Source organism: Zingiber officinale, chromosome 1A (assembly GCF_018446385.1).
Source record: "Zingiber officinale cultivar Zhangliang chromosome 1A, Zo_v1.1, whole genome shotgun sequence".
Classification (NCBI taxonomy): domain Eukaryota; kingdom Viridiplantae; phylum Streptophyta; class Magnoliopsida; order Zingiberales; family Zingiberaceae; genus Zingiber; species Zingiber officinale.
In genome coordinates, this window is record NC_055987.1 from 45,104,846 (window position 1) to 45,122,458 (window position 17,613).

Consider the following 17,613-nt stretch of genomic DNA (forward strand, 5'->3'; position numbering starts at 1 on the left):
GTAGAGAAAATAGTATTGAGTCAATAGAGGATTCATTGCTCTTTTGGATTAAGAGTTAACATTCTGGCCGCTTGATAGAAATATTAGTGACTCAAAATCCATGGCCTTGAGAGGAATGATTTATCATTCAAGAGGAGTCTATTATATCTTATAAATCAAGTAAAATAATTAATTTGGTAATGATACATAATGTACCGAATTAATTGGGATGTGGGCTTAGATGAAGAGATTGAATTGTACAGTAATTGGTTCATGGTGGTTTATAGTTTATGACTGATATTGATTTTATCGTGTTGAGTGACTAAAAACTGTCGCTAGACGGTTACCTTAATCTGTGTATAGGTTTACACTGCCTTCGTGTATAAAACCTAGAGGGTCGCATGTATAGCACGTAAACATGAACATTATTTATAATTGATTATTTTAGTAGATATTAAAATTAACCAATTTTACTATTTCTAAATTAGAATTAATTAATTTTGAAATATCGGAAGCTAGTCGATATCAAGATCAAATATGAATTTATTTGATTCAAAGAAGCGAGGATTCAAATAGTCGTAATCATGATGATTAATGGAGAATTCAAAGAGTCATCATAATGAAGATTAATGAAAAATTCGAAAAGACATCATAATGATGATTAATAGAAAATTAAAAGAGCCATTATAATGATAATTAATGGAGAATATGAAGAGTCATACCTCTTCATATTCTTTGGAGGCTATAAGGAGTCATCCTTAGAAAGATTCAAAGTAGAACTCATTCTCTCCATTTTCTCCCTCGAAAACTTCTTCTTCGCTTTCTTCCATCGGAAGAGATCGGTAGTACTCTAAGGTTTTGTCGATTCAAGAGACTAGCACCTAACGGATCATGTTTTGTGATCTAATGCGCGTGGATATCGCTAGAGGAGTTACACGTGAGACTCTTATTTGTCTGTGATATTATTCACGCCTATCGAGGACTCGAGATATGTCTTTATATTATTTTGTGTAAAACTATATGTACTATAAAGAGATCCATGATTTAAGGACAAATTTGATTTTAAGTATATGTATTCCGCTGCGCTTAGATTCCAACATCTATAACTCGCTCTCTATATATATAGTCTATTCATGGGTTGACCCGTCTAATCAACAATCTACTTTAGATTGAATTGAAAGTTTCCCAACTCATCTAGGTTAACAAGCCGGCCAGTCCTAGTCTGTTCCTTCATAGACCGACTTGTCTGATAGTTTTAATCTCCTAAGTGTAATCATATCCTTTAATATCAGTTCTTATTTAGCTTGCTATGAGCTTTTAATTTTTTTTATCTTTATAAAATTTTATTACAAAGTCATCTATGGACTTGTATTTATCGTATTCAGTGAACAAGATTATGTATTCTTGGGACCTTTGTTTTGTAAGTTTGATTATATTAAAAAGAAAATTAAATAATTCTTATAGAATCATTAACGAGTTTTATCAAAACTCAAAGATTTAAACTTACTAAATTCAATCCAAAGTAAGATCAATATATTCTTAACACTCTTCCGTCAGTAAACATGTCCTCTGGTCCTAGTTTTACACCTTATTTAACTCATTATGCGTTTTTTTAAATAGCTTTTTTTTTTAAGAAGACAAATAATAATTTCGAAACCCTATAAAATGTGACTTCTTTATGAGGTTTTAAATATGATTCAGTGATTTGAACTAATTAGACAAGTGCATGTGTAGAAAAAGTTTATCATTTGATAAATATAAAATGTAGTTCAAAAATTAATAAAATAAAAGTGCATAGTTCAATAAAATATCGAGGAAATTTTTATTTTTATGTTCACAAACCATGAAAACAAAATATACTATTTTAAAATATGCAAAATAAACTAAGTATATAGGCCCGCCTTGACTTGTTCAAAAGAGTAAATCATCCCATATAAAATGACATAATTATAGTATGATTCTCATTATTATCCATTTATATCTCCCTCTAAAATTATAAATGGTATTTTCGTAACTATAAAACTAGCTGCTATTAAAAGTAACTTTTTCATAAAATCCAAGAAGCTAAGGATGCATTTGGTTTACATATTTTTTATTTTTATTTTTTGAAAAAATATGTTTTTCTAGAAAATAAAAAATGATTTTATGTTATTTTCTATTTTTCTAAAAAATACTAGTTATTTTTCAAAAAACAAATAAAAAAATACAAACTAAATACTATTTCTTAGAAACATACATTTTTCAAAAAATAAAAATACATAAATCAAACACACCATAAGTTTTATAAGTTTTATGAATCGGTTAAGTTTTGCGAATCCAGCAGTATTATAAAGTCGGTGGGATTTTAAAATCAAAGAATCCAGCATCTAAATTTTAATGGTGGCCCACATGTGGTGGCTAAAGCTCACTTCATTTTTGATATTTTTTTAAATATATAAATTTACATCAAAATTAAATGGACTAAATATTTTTTTAAAAAATATTTTTTTAAATATGCAAAACAACTCAACTATTTTTATTAAAAATCATTAAATAAAACTAATATATTATTAATAGATCAATTAATACGCATATTATAAATATATATTTATCATAATATATAAATAAATAAATATTATAAATAAAAATAATAAATAAAAATATAAATAATAATGTGTGGATTAGTAAGACTTAATATAAAATTATTTTTTTGAGTCATGACTATAGAGAGAGATTTATAAAATTATGTTTTTTTTATTTTTATACGACAATATAATAAAATTAGGTTTATACGTTCAGAATTGTGATTAGCATAATATTATGATAAAAAAATTAGTTTGTAACTTATGGCATATTTAATATTCACACAGCAACATATACAAGTTTGTAACGGTTATAACACACCCTCGATTTAGGATTTAGTAAAAAAAATTAATAATAATAATAATAATAATAATAATAATATAATATAAGTGAGAGATAATTATAAAATGAAAATATAGTAAAAATAATTTAGTAATTATACAAAAATTCTTTTCATAAAAAATTAAAGCGGGCCGTCGTCTTCATTAATAAAAAAATGTAAGGGAGATTTTTTTCCATAAATAAATTGAGTAAATCACGAGAGGTAAACTAAAATATTAATTAAAAAAAAACCCTAAATGGGTTCGGATCAATAATTCGATCCTGATGCTGATCCATTAGAAGATTATACCACGAAACTTCTCACACTACCACGCAACCAACCACCAATAATTCGTCCGCACGATGAGGAAAATAACAATAATAGCGAGCGGAGGAAGACGATGACGAAGATGAAGACCTAAAGCCCGACGAGGAGGAAGTGGAGGCGATCGATGGGGCGGCGGGCGTGCTTGATCGTATGCGACGCGGCGATGTCTTTTGCGTGGGTGTGGGCCGGCGCCCTCGTCAAGCTCCTGATCCGCGACGCCCTCGGGCTCGGCCACCGCCCCGTGGGCGAGGCCCTCAGGCTCGCCCTTTCAGTAGCATACATGTTCTTGTTCGCGGGCTTCGCCCGACTCACCCGCGGCGCTGCCTACAACCCCCTCACCGTCCTCTCCTACGCCTTCTCCGGAGGCCCCGACGGGTTCTTCTTTACCGCCCTCGGAAGGATCCCTGCGCAGGCGAGTTACTTCCCCTTTTCCTCAGGTTGATTTGAAAGATGAGGTTTTGTTTCTGGATTTCGTTCCTCTTTTCCAGATTTGTTGGAAGTCGCGTTGATTAATCGCGTCATTTTTTTTATATGGCGCTTCTTCAAGAATTTGATGCTTCTAGGTCTTTGATTTCTGTGATCCATTTATGTGCGTGCATAGCAAGCTGGAATCTTTTTGTTGGCATATAGAACAAGGATGTAGAAACATCAAACAAGAACCAATCTAGTAATATTCTGATGCACAAGCACACAGTATGCCGCAAATCCAAATTATGATGAGAGAATTTGTATAGAAGTTTACACAACCATCGAACAGTGGGAGAACATGTCTTCAGCTAGGCGAAGTTGTCTTATTTTTCTGTTGTTTTAGATAGGAGTCTAGCAACTTGAAGCTTCATCTGTTAAACCCATATGATTGATGACATCATTTTGTCTTCTTTAGATATGTCCCTACACCCTAGTCACACCATCATCTTAGGCTAATATGATGAATATTGAATCATGTATTTGATTAAGTTGTTTTTAAAAGCATGTGGGATCGTTGAACTTAAGCATTCTTTACTACAATGATCATGTATGTAAACATATATTAGGATTATTAGTTTTTGTAATCATCACAAAGCAAAGTGATCCTCCTGCTTCACAGAATATGGTTTCTGAGTGGCAAACTAGTCGGCTAAAGTTTACAGTTTGACACTGACCTTCCTTTTGCCTCCAGATATTAATAAGATTTCGCATGTTTCTCAAGCCAATGGCTAGGTTTTTGCTCCCTTGTGATTATTTTGGTCGAATAACTCTTCTAAGCAAAGAAAATGTTGTTGGAAGGCTGTAGTTTTGATCTCAGTTTTCGGATCCTTTTGCAACATAATCATTATCTATTCCTTATCCTTAATGTGGCATCCATAGGTGATTGGATCTGTTATTGGTGTTAAGTTGATCAGAGAAATCTTTCCTACTGTTGGACATGGACCTCACTTGAGTATTGATATTCATCGAGGGGCATGGACTGAAGGGCTCCTTACATTTGTGATCGTGATGGTTTCTCAAATGTTAAAGAAGAAAGATACTAACAGTTTCTTCATGAACACATGGATTTCAAGCATTTCCAAATTGACTCTTCATATACTTGGTTCTGATCTAACTGGAGGAGTGATGAACCCTGCCTCTGTAAGTAACATATATCGACTTATTTGGATCTAGTAGAACTAATATGTCATATTCTTTTTTCTTTTTCTAATTACTATGGTCATATGGCCCCGGGATGGCCTAGCTATATCTTGGATGGTAATTTTGAGGGGTAATTTAGCTAGGCGACAGTTGAGTCATGTTAGCCTAGTCCGTAGGGCATGCAAGGTGTACGCAACTTGCACTCAGTCAACAGTTCAAGACCTTGTCAAGTTGTGGATTGACTCATTTGCCACCTCTTGTTTTGTCTCATGATCGTTCTATTAGCGTCCAATGTTATGGTACATTAAATACTTTTATGTATTCTTCAGCATCATCAACAGTAGAACTAATCTGTCATATTCTTTTCTCTTTTGCTAATTACTATGGTCATATGGCCCTTGGGATTACCAAGCTATATCTTTGATGGTAATTTTGAGGGTTAATTTAGCTAGGCGACAGTTGAGTCATGTTAGTCTAGCCTGTAGGGCATGCAGAGTGTACCCAACTTGCACTCGTCAACGGTTCAAGACCTTGTCGAGTTGTGGATAGACCCATTTGCCACCTCTAGTTTTGTCTCATGATTGTTCTATTAGCTTCCATGTTATGGTACATCAAATACTTTGATGTATTCTTCAGCATCAACAGTGACGCATGCCTGCGATTGGTAGTTGCAGATATGCTAATCTATGATGATGTTATCTAATTGTTTTAACATTAGCCACTCCAAGTAAAATATTTGCAAATCATCACTTGTTTGTAACCTAATAATAATATTTCAAATGCAAATATTTGACCATGCATCTTCTGTTTTAAGGCTTTTGGTTGGGCATTTGCTCGGGGAGATCATATAAGATTGGAACATTTGATTGTTTACTGGTTTGCACCCGTTCAAGCAACTTTGCTGGGGGTTTGGACATTTAAATTGCTCACTGGGCCAAATAGCAAGCAGCTGAAAGCTGGAGATCACAAGGACAAATCTGAATGAGCAGAAAGATTCGTCTTCATATTCTTTCATATTTGATACACTAATTATTGGAGTTTAGGAAACTCCACAATCAAAAGAAATTTGTAAAAGCTCTGTTTCATACGTCGAGATAGTGTAGCTCTGTTAGTAGCATGCAATCATCTAATATCTTCTGATAGTGTTGCAAGACCATTTTGTATAGACAAACTCCCATTTTGTATAGTGCTGAACAGATGCCTTGTCTTAAAGGTTGATTCAGAAACTGTGCTTATTTACAAGTTGGACCGATGAGCGCTAGTGCTTGCAACTAGCGTGTGCCTTTCTCTTCTTTTACAGAGGCCAATGCTATTTTACAAAGGTTGGCTTCTAGGCAAAACCCTTAAAAAAAATGGAATTGACTTTACGATAGGCTCACTGAAGGATCATGACAGGGTTTAAGTTTGAAGGGAAAAGACAGAAACAATTATTGTAAGGAAGAGGAAACCATCAACCTTAAGTAAGAACAAATCAAATGCAGTAAAACTTCTTGATACCTAAAGCAAATAATCAAAGAAAAGCAACAAAATTGATTGGTTAGGGAGTTAAGAACCTGAGAAAATGCACACATTTGAATTCTTAATTTACAAAATAAATTTGCACCTACCAATACTTAATGCCATTATTTTCTCATAAACCAATTATGGTGCTGCCACACTCAAAATATCAAGAGCCAGCGATGCCAACCATTGGTTGTCACTTGACTAAACATCATTGGGAGGGAGATCTCAATAGCATATATAAGTGTCGCGCCGATCATTTTTTTTAGAGAATTTTAGTTCTCATAGAGGTCTCTAAGTGCCCTCGGCCTCCCTTTTTGCCAAAGACAAGTTGAACACCTTAACCTCTTGCTTCACTCACCCCTCCTGTCCAGTTTAATTATGATTTAACCCTTATGGATATCTGTGGAGCCGGACCCAGGAGGCAGCTAAGATGACGATTCCACCTTTTTGTAACTACTCATCAATTTGGGCAACCGACCTAGAATAACCTCTGATCACTTCAAATGAGCAAATTTTTTACAAAGGAGAATTATCCACCATGGTAGAGCCAAATCCACTCTGGCTGGGATAGATCCGCCTCAAGCGAACTCAATCAACCCGACTACACGTTAGGTGAGCTAAACTAGCATGTTGATTTCAACCAAAGTCCTCACCACCTAAACGAGCACTGATTGGCCTCCTTCAAACTCGATATCTCGCTTGTCACCATCAAACTAAGACACCCAAATTGAAGTCCAAGCCACATTAGTATACAATTGGTCAACTTCTACAATTTGCTGGGAGATAACCATAACGGTTTATATAAATCTAGGAGCTCTGCTGCTAACAATGATGCAGCATTTTAGGTATCAGCATGTTTTTGCGTAAGAAATGATTGTGAAGGTTTTTAAAATAAATATAATAAACCTTTTGTTTAACAGCATCGGGCATTTGGTCTAGTGGTATGATTCTCGCTTAGGGTGCGAGAGGTCCCGAGTTCAATTCTCGGAATGCCCCTAATTTTAAATTTTTTTTGATTGATTTATTTTTCCAAGCTCAATGAACTGTGAACCTTGGTTCTTCCCAGTTCGTTCTTTCTTTTTTGAAAAAGGAAAAAACAAACAAGAAGAAAAGTCGCTCTACGCTGTAACAACGCAGAAATCTCAAACTAAGATGCAGCATTTCTGGAACTTAATCAAAGTTAGATCTTTAAAGAATCTTAAAACGAAGATTAGATGAAGACTAACATACACGAAGTCTGCTCTGTGTTGTCTAGAGATTCGATTTGGAAATTAGCAGATCAAATGTCAAAAGGGAAAGCGGTACCAATTAGAGCGGAGAGGAAAGAGATGGAATCATACCATCTCCGTCCTTGAAGAACAAGCCGAAGGCTTCCTTGATGTGTTCTTGTAGGATTGTACTATTTAATCTGCTTTATCTTCCTTTATATAATTTGAAATAATGTGTAAGAGGTGGAGTGTAATCCTTTTTTACTATAATTTAAAAAATAAAGATTTATATTATAAATCAAAGATATTTTAAATGAATTAATAAATAAAGTGATATTTTAAAAATTATCATATTTAATCATTCATTTTTAAATTTTTAAACAATTAATGTTAGATAATTAATATATCAAACTGTTCATCGATCTATTTTATTTTAAAATAATTATTTTTAATCTCAATTAATGAAGAATTCTAAGTCAAAGTTTCCTTCTTAAAACCATTAAAATTTTACAAAAAAAAAATATAATTTTTATATACTAAAACATATTAAATTTATTTAATACGAAAACGAATAAATTTGTAGTAGAAAAATAAAAAATATATATATACAATCAACTCATTTATAAAAATGCGAGTGCGATTGCAAAATTTGTTTGTTCTCGTCATCATTTCAAAGCCCAGCCCAAAATACAAAAGCCAGCCCGAGAATTTAGGGTTTAGGGTTTTAAGCAGAGACGAAGTGAGGAACCACGACGACATTTGACACTCCGCGCTCCTCGCACGCCAACAAGGGCTCGCAAGGGATTGATTTTTCTTTCCTCCTCTTCCCTTCGATCAGTACCAGTTAGAGAATGGGAAGTGGGATGGCCATGTCGGCCCTAAGAAGAGCTACTGCCCTCTCCGCTAGGTGAGCACTTTAGAATCGGAGGAAGTTCATATCTTGGCACAACGTGCCTTCTTAGTGGCTGTTTCATCTTTTAACCGAGGCTTGTGATGAAAATTCGTTTTTTTTTTCGTTCAAGCTATTTGGTTTGTTGATGTTTTCTGCATCTTTGATTTTTCACGTGTGCTTGACGCACCCATAATAATCTTCCTTTTCATTTAGAAATTCTTTGACTTTGAAGAAGAATTACATTAGGTGAGTTCCATCATGGTTACAAGTCGTTTGCTTCTTCGACAAATATTGACGCGTCGTTAGTCATTGGCTTCACCCTTCTGTTAAATTTTGTGCTAGTGGCCATGGAGGTTCTTGCTAATATTGCCATTTTTATTCGCTTGACCATATGTGTTCTTGCATTGTTAGCGTTCTTGAAAACCAAGTGAATGGTGCAAGGTTTTCATTTCTGGAGCTGAGAGGCTCGTGTTGATCCTTTTGCTTTATTTATCACTGATAAATATATTCCGATCAATTTAGCTGACTCTAAGAGAAAACACATAATATAACATATTTTGGTGAATCTTATCTTAATGGCTGTTAAGAAGAAAGATTAATAGTAGCTTGCAGAAGTTAAATGTTTGCCATTATCTTTTCTCTAATTTTATTGTGATCTCAGGGATCATAGTATCAGCAATATGATGGCTCGTGGGTCTTTCAATGGATCTGAATTATCAAGAAACAGTTTGGTGCATGAAAAAGGGAAATTTTGTTTATGTTCTGGCATATTGGAGAATTACTTACTTTCAAAGTCATACTCTAGTAGATGTTATAACTTCGAGAGGTCTTTCCTATGGTCACGGAATATTTCCTCTAATGTTGGAGCAAGGTCAGGTGAGAAGGATAATGATTCTGAGGATGGGTTTCCCGATATAGATGAACCTGCCGATGGTACAGTAGAACCAGATGAGGAAGTGGAGAATGAGGAGCTTTATACTGAAGGAGGGATTTTGGACATTGAATCAGATTCTGTTGGAAACAGATCGCTGAAAAATACGGTTGAACCACTCCTTGAGGCTATAATAAGAGCTCCGCGACACTCTGTTAATGATGTATTTATTAAGTGGGTGGAAGAAGGTAATTCTTTGGGGCGAGGTGAAATCTCTCATGTAATGCTGAATCTCAGGAAGCGCCGGCTTTATACAAAGGCTCTGCAGGTGTTACATTTATTCTCTAAATACATTTTCAATTTGTACAAACTTATATCCTACCGAACCGAAATAGCTATAATGAATACCTGCTTCTTTCACTCTTAAGACTGTTGTGTGGTGCTTAGTTATTTCCTAAAGCATTTCCTGTTCACCCTAGTTTGTTCCCTAGTTTTGTTCAATCAAAAAATGTCTTGTAGGATCAAGCCACGATCATATTTTTGAATGTGCATTTGGATTAGGTTAAGTGGATTAAGGATTAAAGTGCCACATATTTTACTCTTGTCTTTTTGTCTTGAGTCTCTTCTGTTGAATGCTGCTGCAACTGTGTTAGCTTTAATTTGACAATTTCAAAGGCCCAAGGAAATTTTTTGCTGACTGTTATGGTTGTATGTTGCTGCTGCAGCACTATTATGCATGGCACCATCATGGTGAATATTTTTTTGCTTGGTAAAAAGGTTTGAATTATTGGTTAATATTTGACATCATATGATTTCGTCTTAGTCCATTGATAGGGGTTATAAAATGCTCCTCTTTTTCTCACTAAAACCAAAAAAGGTGAATATAAAAGATATTAACAAACAAAACTAAGGGTACACGGTATGAGATTGAGTATGTCAAGCATTGGATTTACCTGATTCCTGCTATGGTTGAAAATGTGATACAGTTTTCTTTATAAGTTGATTTATCTATGTTTTCTCAATTATCTTCTCTACTGAAAATAATATCGAACCTGTTCTATTAGGGGAGTGTTTTTTTTCCCCGAAAAGATCTATTTTAGACCTGCACTAGCTCGCAGAATTGCAATTTTCATTTGATAAACTTATGTGGCACAAATGTCTGAACGCTTGAAAATTTATGCCTTCAACATTAGGATTTTCATCGTATAGTTAATTCAATCAGCCTAAGATTTTCACTAGAGATTTATATGAAACATACCTTAGCAGTTGCCTGACTATACATCTTTGTTAAATCGTGGTTCTAAAGGAATTTTGTGTAGATTAGTCTCAATATGTATATATTCAATTGTGAACCAATATGAAAAAGTTTTTCTCATTATTGTTTGGTCTGGTTAAATTAACAAATATTTGGTCTCTGTGTTGCAACCATAAGAATAACATCTTGCCATGTGCATTTAGATTGTTCTAGTTTTTTTTTAAAAACATTTTTTGGCTGTTCCAATTCCCTTCGTGGATTTGTTTATTGTGCTGTCTTGTTCTTTTGTTGATTTATTTCATTAATTCCTCCAAGTTTGGAGGAGAATTTATAATAAAACTAATAGTTATCTGTATCTACATGAATTTATAGCAAATCAAGAAGACAATGTCTGTAGGATATTAAATTGCTATTTGAATTTTTCATATATTTTACTCTTTTTTTTTTTTTCAATACTAGCGCAGTAATTTCTTGACTTTTTTGTAGTTCCTTGATTGGCTTGAAGCAAATAAACGGATTGAATTTATGGAGCACGATTATGCTTCCCGTGTGAATATGATTTGCAAACTAGATGGTCTTCAGAAGGCTGAGCATTACATACAGAAAATTCCAGTGTCGCATAGGGGTGAGGTGGTTTACAGGACTCTTCTTGCTAATTGTGTCACTACTAACAATTTAAGGAAAGCTGAAGAGGTGTTTAACAGAATTAAGGATCTTGGTCTCCCTATCACAAAATTTATTTGCAATCAGCTTCTGATGCTTTATAAAAGGGTAGATCAGAAGAAGATGCCCGAGGTTCTCGCAATGATGGAGAAGGAAAATATAAAACCAACTCTCCTAACCTACAGACTACTGATAGATACAAAAGGTCGTGCCAATGACATATCAGGCATGGAGCAAATTATAGATACAATGAAGGCTGAAGAGGTGAAGCCTGATTTGATGATTCAATGGACGGTTGCAAAGTACTATATTTCTGCTGGCCTCAACCAGAAAGCAGAAACACTCTTAAAGGAGATGGAAGGTGATGACATCCAGAAGAATTATGTTGCACGCAAGGTTCTTCTTCCTCTTTATGCTGCTCTTGGTAAAGCTGATGATGTGGGAAGGATATGGGAGATTTGCAAGTCTAGCCAACGACTTGATGAGTATTTAGCTGCCATTGAGGCATGGGGTAAACTTGGGAATATTGAAGAGGCTGAGGAAGTCTTCGAGGACATGATCAAGGTATGTACGAAGGTCTCAGCAAGGCACTACATTACCCTATTAAAGGTCTATGCGAACAATAAATGTCTATCCAAAGGAAAGGATTTTGCCAAGCGGATGATGGATGATGGCTGTCACATTGGTCCTGCAGCTTGGGATGCACTCATAAATCTGTATGCAGAGACTGGAGAGCTGGAGAAAGCTGATTCGTTATTGCGACAGGCATCGCAGCGCACCGAGAATAAGCCCCATTACTCCTCATATATGACACTGTTGGATAAGTACTCTGAGAAGGGAGACATCCAAAATGCCGAGAAGATATTTCAGCGTCTCAGGCAGGCTGGATATGTTGGAAGATTGAAGCCGTATCAGTACCTACTCCAGGCCTACAACAATGCCAAAGCACCAGCTTATGGATTCAGGGACAGGATGAAAGCTGAGAACATGCGTCCTAACAGGGCTATGACAGCCCAACTTGTAGCTGCTGATGCATTGATCAGGTCGCAGACTTTAGATTTGTTTGATTGAGCTCGGGCTTTATTGTTCAATCAAGAACATTACTTGTCTTCCTGCTAGCTAGCGCATATGCAGCCGGAGAATCCTGTCATTGGCATGCATCTCGTCGTGTTTCCTTCTGCTGCCCTATGCATTTGAAGCGCTGGTTTTAGTATGAATTTACATGTTTCGTACGATGATACCATGTTCTTTTGAGATTGCTGATACTTTTTATTTGGATTTGGAGAATCAAGATGCAATGACGTCTTAAACCTCTTAACCCTAATGATGGTGATGGCATTTGAGTTAACAGCTGGATTTCTTGAATTCAATTGCTTAATTTGCATCAGTACGATGCTCCATCTTTTAGATCACCCAACTTTTTCAGATGCAGGAAAGATGCTCCCTTTGTGGCAGTCCCGGAGATGTTCTGCCTTGTCATTCCTTTGTGGCAGTGTTCATGCAGTGGCACCGGATGGCGAACAGCCAATTTTTGTCGCCACTTTGACTGTCGTCTACCTCCACTTGGAACGTAGTCCATCCTGGATGTTCTATGGTTCTACTACAATAATTAGGAAAGCAACAAGCACCGCTATTTCCTCGCCCTGCCCCTTCAAGCTATTTTCGTCGGCTCCATCGTCCGTCGACGCTCCATGTCGATATCCACAAGATGGCCTGGGGACCCATAAGTAGGTTTAAAACTGCTGTTTCAAAGGTTCAAATTCTCGGTCCGATGGCTCATGACAAGATTCAAACTTTAACAATTTAAGATATCACGATTCACGTTTCGATATTACCGGTTCAATTTTATTATATTAAAAAAGTTTAAAATTATAAATTTATAAAAATTATTTAAACTTATTTAAATTATCTAAGCAATTTTTTTTAATGATATAAGAGAATCAAAATTCACATAATTTATAGTATCGCTATTCATTTCCGTTTCTCGCTTATATAGTATTTGTTCCTATGATATCAAATTCTTCAATTTTATCATCTAAAAGTTATATTTATCAGATTTTTTTTTTTACTCTAATCAATCGTTGAGTAATGTTTGAGTTTTCAATGGGTCGGGAGACAAAATCGATTATCGTTCATCTAATATGTTACCTCCAGCACTGAACGTCTATTCCATAACAACCGTTGATACTAAATAAATTAAAATTTCTTTCAATCATAAAGAGGACGGATGTTTCCATTAGTAGAAAATCTAGATAATTATATTTGAGAATTGACGATTTCACATTCTATCGGGTGTTTTGTTTGTATGTGTCATTTCAATGACCTATAGTTGCTACCGACTTGGAATTTATGGGAAGCGTTGCAGTACTTATATTTTGCACGATATTCTCTCGACAGAAGAGTAACATTCTCAAAATATTTAATAAAAATAGAATATTTTATAGGAGGAACTTCCCGAACCTTAAAAGTAATTACATCGATACTTTCTAATGTTTCGGATGTCGAAAGTTGCTCGGTCTCAGCATTGAATCATGTTGAGCACTTCATTTGGATTTACTAATTCATGTTGAGCTCTTCATTTGGATTTACTATCTCCTTGCCCCTCCGAGATCGAGATGAACAACCTTCTTGAACTCCTTCCATTATAGTCGAAAGTGGGAGTCAAGAGCGTATATAGATTGAATTGAGAATTAGAGGAGAAAATATGAGTGTTAAAATAATGAAATGAACTCTCTATTATAGAATTTGAAAACTAAATTTGAAAACTAACCGATACTAAATTATAGCCATTGATTCAAAAATGATAAAATGATCTCAACCTATGAAAAAACATAAAAGCCCCCTTTATCCCAATGGTTAGAACCGATGTTCACACATAAAAAAAAAATGAACAGGCTTAACCGGTAATTAACCGTTGGTTTGATGATTTTTATCAGGTTGGAATTATAACTAGTCTGACACCTTGTCGGATCGGTTACGATTCCAGCTCGACAATCAGATCAATGGGTAACTGATCTATTGACCCAATTGTCGAGCTGGAACCTAACCGGCACGGGATCAGGTCTACTCGTAGGCCATCGCCAGGGTTCATACATTGTACTTCGTACAAACATGACTGCACACCTAAACGCAAATTTAACGTGAAAGCTAGGACATCCAGCAGTCCACAGAGCTCGAATTTCATCTCTGTTTAGAGCCTCCAACATTTTGGAATTGTCAAAGGGTCCTTCGACACAATAGGGATCCTCTGGTCCGCAAAATAAGAGATGGTCCCTTGATTTGGATAGACTCCATCTATTTAAAGATGAGGTCCATCCAAATCAAAGGCCCTCATGTAATGGACCATCCCTTAGTTCGTAATTTGTAGACTAGAGGATCTGCTCTCCCCTCGACATTTGATGTAGAAAAAAATTATAATCAACTAGTTTGAAAAGCGAGTGTTTCATTGCAAAATTGTCGCCCCTCGTCAACGTTTCCAAGCCCAGCCTAAAATACGGGAGCCGGCCCAGATTTTTAGGGTCTAGGGTTTTAGCCCGAGAGGCACCAGGACAACATTTCACACTCCCCGCTCCTCCGGGAGCTCGCAAGAAATTGATCTTTCTTTTCTCCTCTACCCTTCGATCAGCTCCCGTTGAGATTGGGAAGTGGAGTGGCCATGTCGGCCCTAAGAAGAGCTGCTACCCTCTCCGCGAGGTGAGTACTTAAAATCGGTGGAAGTTCTTATCTTGACGCAATGTCACCTACTTCGTGCCTTCTCCATCGTTTAGCGTGGGCTTTGATGAAAAACTCGTTTTTTTTCAGTTCAAGCTATTTGGTTTGTTGATGTTTTTGAGCATCTTCGATTAATCATGTATGTTTGGCGCATCCATAATAGTCCTCCTTTTTATTTAGAAATTATTGAACTTCGAATAAAACTTACTTTATGTGAGTTCCATGGTGACAAGTCGCTTTCTTTGACAAATATCGATGCATTAGCCATTTGGTTCATCTGCCTATCAAACGTGTTTTCTCGCCACGTTCTTGAAAACCATGTGAATGATGCAAATTTTTATTTTTTTGGAGCTGAAAGACTAGTGTTGACAATTGCATTTTTGCTCCATTCATCGAAGATAAATACACACTGATCAATTTAGCTGGCTCTTAGAGAAAACACATAATATAACATATTTTGGCGAATCTTATCCTAAGGACTGATAAGAAGAAAGATTAATAGTATCTTGTAGAAGTTAAATGTTTGTCATTGATCTTTTCTTTGATTTTATGGTAATCTCAGGAGCCATAGTATCCACAATATGGTGGCTTGTGGATGTTTCAATGGATCTGAATTATCGAGAAACAGCTTGGTGCAAGAAAAAGGGAACTTTCACTTATGTTCTGGCATATTGGACTATTTCTCACTGTCAAAGTCATACTCTAGTAGATGTTCTAACTTCGCAAGGTCTTTCCTATGGCTGCGGAATCTTTCTTCTCATGTTGGAGCAAAATTAAGCGAGAAGGATAATGATTCTGAGGATAGGTTTTCCGAACTAGATGAGCCAGCTGAAGATATGGTAGAGTCAGATGAAAGAGTGGAGAATAAGGAGTTTGAAACTGAAGAAGGGATTTTGGGTGGTGAATCAGATTCTGTTGGAAACAGATCACTGGGAAAGAGGGTTGAATCTCCACTTTCCATGGCCATAATCAGAGCTCCACGACACTCTCTTAATAGTGTACTTAATAAGTGGGTGGAAGACGGTAATCCTTTGGGGCAAGGTGCAATCTCTCATGCAATGCTGATTCTTAGGAAGAGCCGGCTTTATGCAAAGGCTCTGCAGGTGTTACTCTTATCCTCTAAATATATTTTCAGTTTGTACAAACTTATACTCTGCTGAACTGAAATAGCTTTCTCAATTATTTTCAATGCTTTCTAAGTTGATCTATCAATGCTAGTGTCTGGGGGATATTTTTTTGATATTTGAGTTTTCAATTTGTTAGTCATTTTTTTTTTCAATACTCGTGCTGTAATTTCTGTGATCTTTTGTAGTTCATCGAATGGCTTGAAGAAAATAAACGGATTGATTTTCTCGAGCGCGATTATGCTTCCCATTTGGATTTGGTTTGCAAACTATATGGTTTTCAGAAAGCTGAGAATTATCTACAGAAAATTCCAGTGTCGCTTCAGGGTGAGGTGGTTTACAGGACTCTTTTTACTAATTGTGTCCTTGCTAACAATGTAAGGAAAGCAGAAGAGGTGTTTAATAAAATTAAGGATCTTGGTCTCCCTATCACAAAATTTACTTGCAATCAGTTACTGGTTCTTTATAAAAGGGTTGACCAGAAGAAGATCGCTGATGTTCTTGTGATGATGGAAAAGGAAAATATAAAACCATCTCTCTTAACCTACAGACTACTGGTAGATAACAAAGGTCGTGCGAGTGACATAGTAGGCATGGAGAAAATTATAGACACAATGAAGGCTGAAGGCCTGAAGCCTGATTTAACGATTCAAGGTATGGCTGTGAAGTACTATTGTCTTGCTGGCCTCAACGAGAAAGCAGAAGCAGTCTTAAAGGATATGGAAGGCGATCACATACAGGAGAATCATGTTGCACGCAAGGTTCTTCTTCCTCTTTATGCTGCTCTTGGCAAAGCAGAAGATGTGGGAAGGATATGGGAGATTTGCAAGTCTAGCCAACGGCTCGATGAGTGTTTAACTGCGATTGAGGCATGGGGTAAACTTGGGAATGTCGAAAAGGCAGAGGAAGTCTTTGAGAACATGATCAAGGTATGGACAAAGGTCTCTGCGAAGCACTACGTTGCCTTATTAAATGTCTATGCGAACAATAAACTACTATCCAAAGGAAAGGATTTTGCTAAGCGGATGTCAGACGATGGCTGTCATATTGGTCCTGCAACTTGGGATGCACTCGTAAAGCTGTATGTGGAGGCTGGAGAGCTGGAGAAAGCTGCTTCCATATTGCAGAAAGCATCACAGCACACCGAGGATAAGCCGCTATTTGTCTCATATATGACAGTGTTCGAGAAGTACTCCAAGAAGGGAGACATCCATAATGCTGAGAAGATCTTTCAGCGTCTGAGGCAGGCCGGATATGCCGGAAGATTGAAGCCGTATCAGTATCTACTCCAGGCCTACATAAATGCCAAGAAACCAGCTTATGGATTCAGGGACAGGATGAAAGCTGACAACATGTTTCCTAACAAGGCTATGACAGCACAACTTATAGCTGCTGATGCATTGATCAAGTCTAAGATTTCAGATTTGCTTGATTGAGAATATCACTCTTATTCCTGCTACTGCAGATGCGGCTAGAGAATTCTGTAATCTGAATGTCTCTCTTTGTAGAAAGAATTTACATGTTTCATATCATATGATTCTTTTGAGATTGCTGATACATTTTCTTTTGAGAGGCAGGAGATTGGGTT

The 17,613-nt window shown here is 36.2% G+C and overlaps 3 protein-coding genes and 1 non-coding gene across 4 annotated transcripts; all 4 read left to right on the top strand.

Moving 5' to 3' along the window:
* The first annotated feature begins 3,196 nt into the window (after window positions 1-3,196).
* Window positions 3,197-6,037, top strand: LOC122024094 (aquaporin SIP2-1-like). Its single transcript, XM_042582642.1, has 3 exons — window positions 3,197-3,602; window positions 4,538-4,798; window positions 5,613-6,037. The coding sequence occupies exons 1-3, from the start codon at window positions 3,315-3,317 to the stop codon at window positions 5,781-5,783; spliced, it is 720 nt and encodes a 239-aa protein (XP_042438576.1). The 5' UTR covers window positions 3,197-3,314; the 3' UTR covers window positions 5,784-6,037.
* A 1,188-nt stretch (window positions 6,038-7,225) lies between these two features.
* TRNAP-AGG lies at window positions 7,226-7,297 on the top strand. The gene has a single exon. It is a non-coding gene; the product is annotated as a tRNA-Pro (tRNA).
* Window positions 7,298-8,220: 923 nt separating this feature from the next.
* Window positions 8,221-12,577, top strand: LOC122024104 (pentatricopeptide repeat-containing protein At1g80270, mitochondrial-like). The gene is made up of 3 exons (XM_042582653.1): window positions 8,221-8,416; window positions 9,063-9,600; window positions 11,014-12,577. Exons 1-3 carry the CDS (start codon window positions 8,361-8,363, stop codon window positions 12,259-12,261), a joined length of 1,842 nt encoding a protein of 613 aa, XP_042438587.1. The 5' UTR covers window positions 8,221-8,360; the 3' UTR covers window positions 12,262-12,577.
* Window positions 12,578-14,712: 2,135 nt separating this feature from the next.
* LOC122024114 (pentatricopeptide repeat-containing protein At1g80270, mitochondrial-like) lies at window positions 14,713-17,582 on the top strand. The gene is made up of 3 exons (XM_042582666.1): window positions 14,713-14,883; window positions 15,464-16,004; window positions 16,214-17,582. The coding sequence occupies exons 1-3, from the start codon at window positions 14,846-14,848 to the stop codon at window positions 17,459-17,461; spliced, it is 1,827 nt and encodes a 608-aa protein (XP_042438600.1). The 5' UTR covers window positions 14,713-14,845; the 3' UTR covers window positions 17,462-17,582.
* Window positions 17,583-17,613: the final 31 nt, after the last annotated feature.

Coding starts and splice junctions, on each gene's coding strand:
- LOC122024094 (XM_042582642.1), top strand. CDS start 3,315: ATGGGGCGGCGGGCGTGCTTGATCGTATGCGACGCGGCGATGTCTTTT. Junction 3,603..4,537: donor TCGGAAGGATCCCTGCGCAG/GCGAGTTACTTC, acceptor TGGCATCCATAG/GTGATTGGATCTGTTATTGG. Junction 4,799..5,612: donor GAGTGATGAACCCTGCCTCT/GTAAGTAACATA, acceptor TTCTGTTTTAAG/GCTTTTGGTTGGGCATTTGC.
- LOC122024104 (XM_042582653.1), top strand. CDS start 8,361: ATGGGAAGTGGGATGGCCATGTCGGCCCTAAGAAGAGCTACTGCCCTC. Junction 8,417..9,062: donor GCTACTGCCCTCTCCGCTAG/GTGAGCACTTTA, acceptor TTGTGATCTCAG/GGATCATAGTATCAGCAATA. Junction 9,601..11,013: donor TTTATACAAAGGCTCTGCAG/GTGTTACATTTA, acceptor ACTTTTTTGTAG/TTCCTTGATTGGCTTGAAGC.
- LOC122024114 (XM_042582666.1), top strand. CDS start 14,846: ATGTCGGCCCTAAGAAGAGCTGCTACCCTCTCCGCGAG. Junction 14,884..15,463: donor GCTGCTACCCTCTCCGCGAG/GTGAGTACTTAA, acceptor TGGTAATCTCAG/GAGCCATAGTATCCACAATA. Junction 16,005..16,213: donor TTTATGCAAAGGCTCTGCAG/GTGTTACTCTTA, acceptor GATCTTTTGTAG/TTCATCGAATGGCTTGAAGA.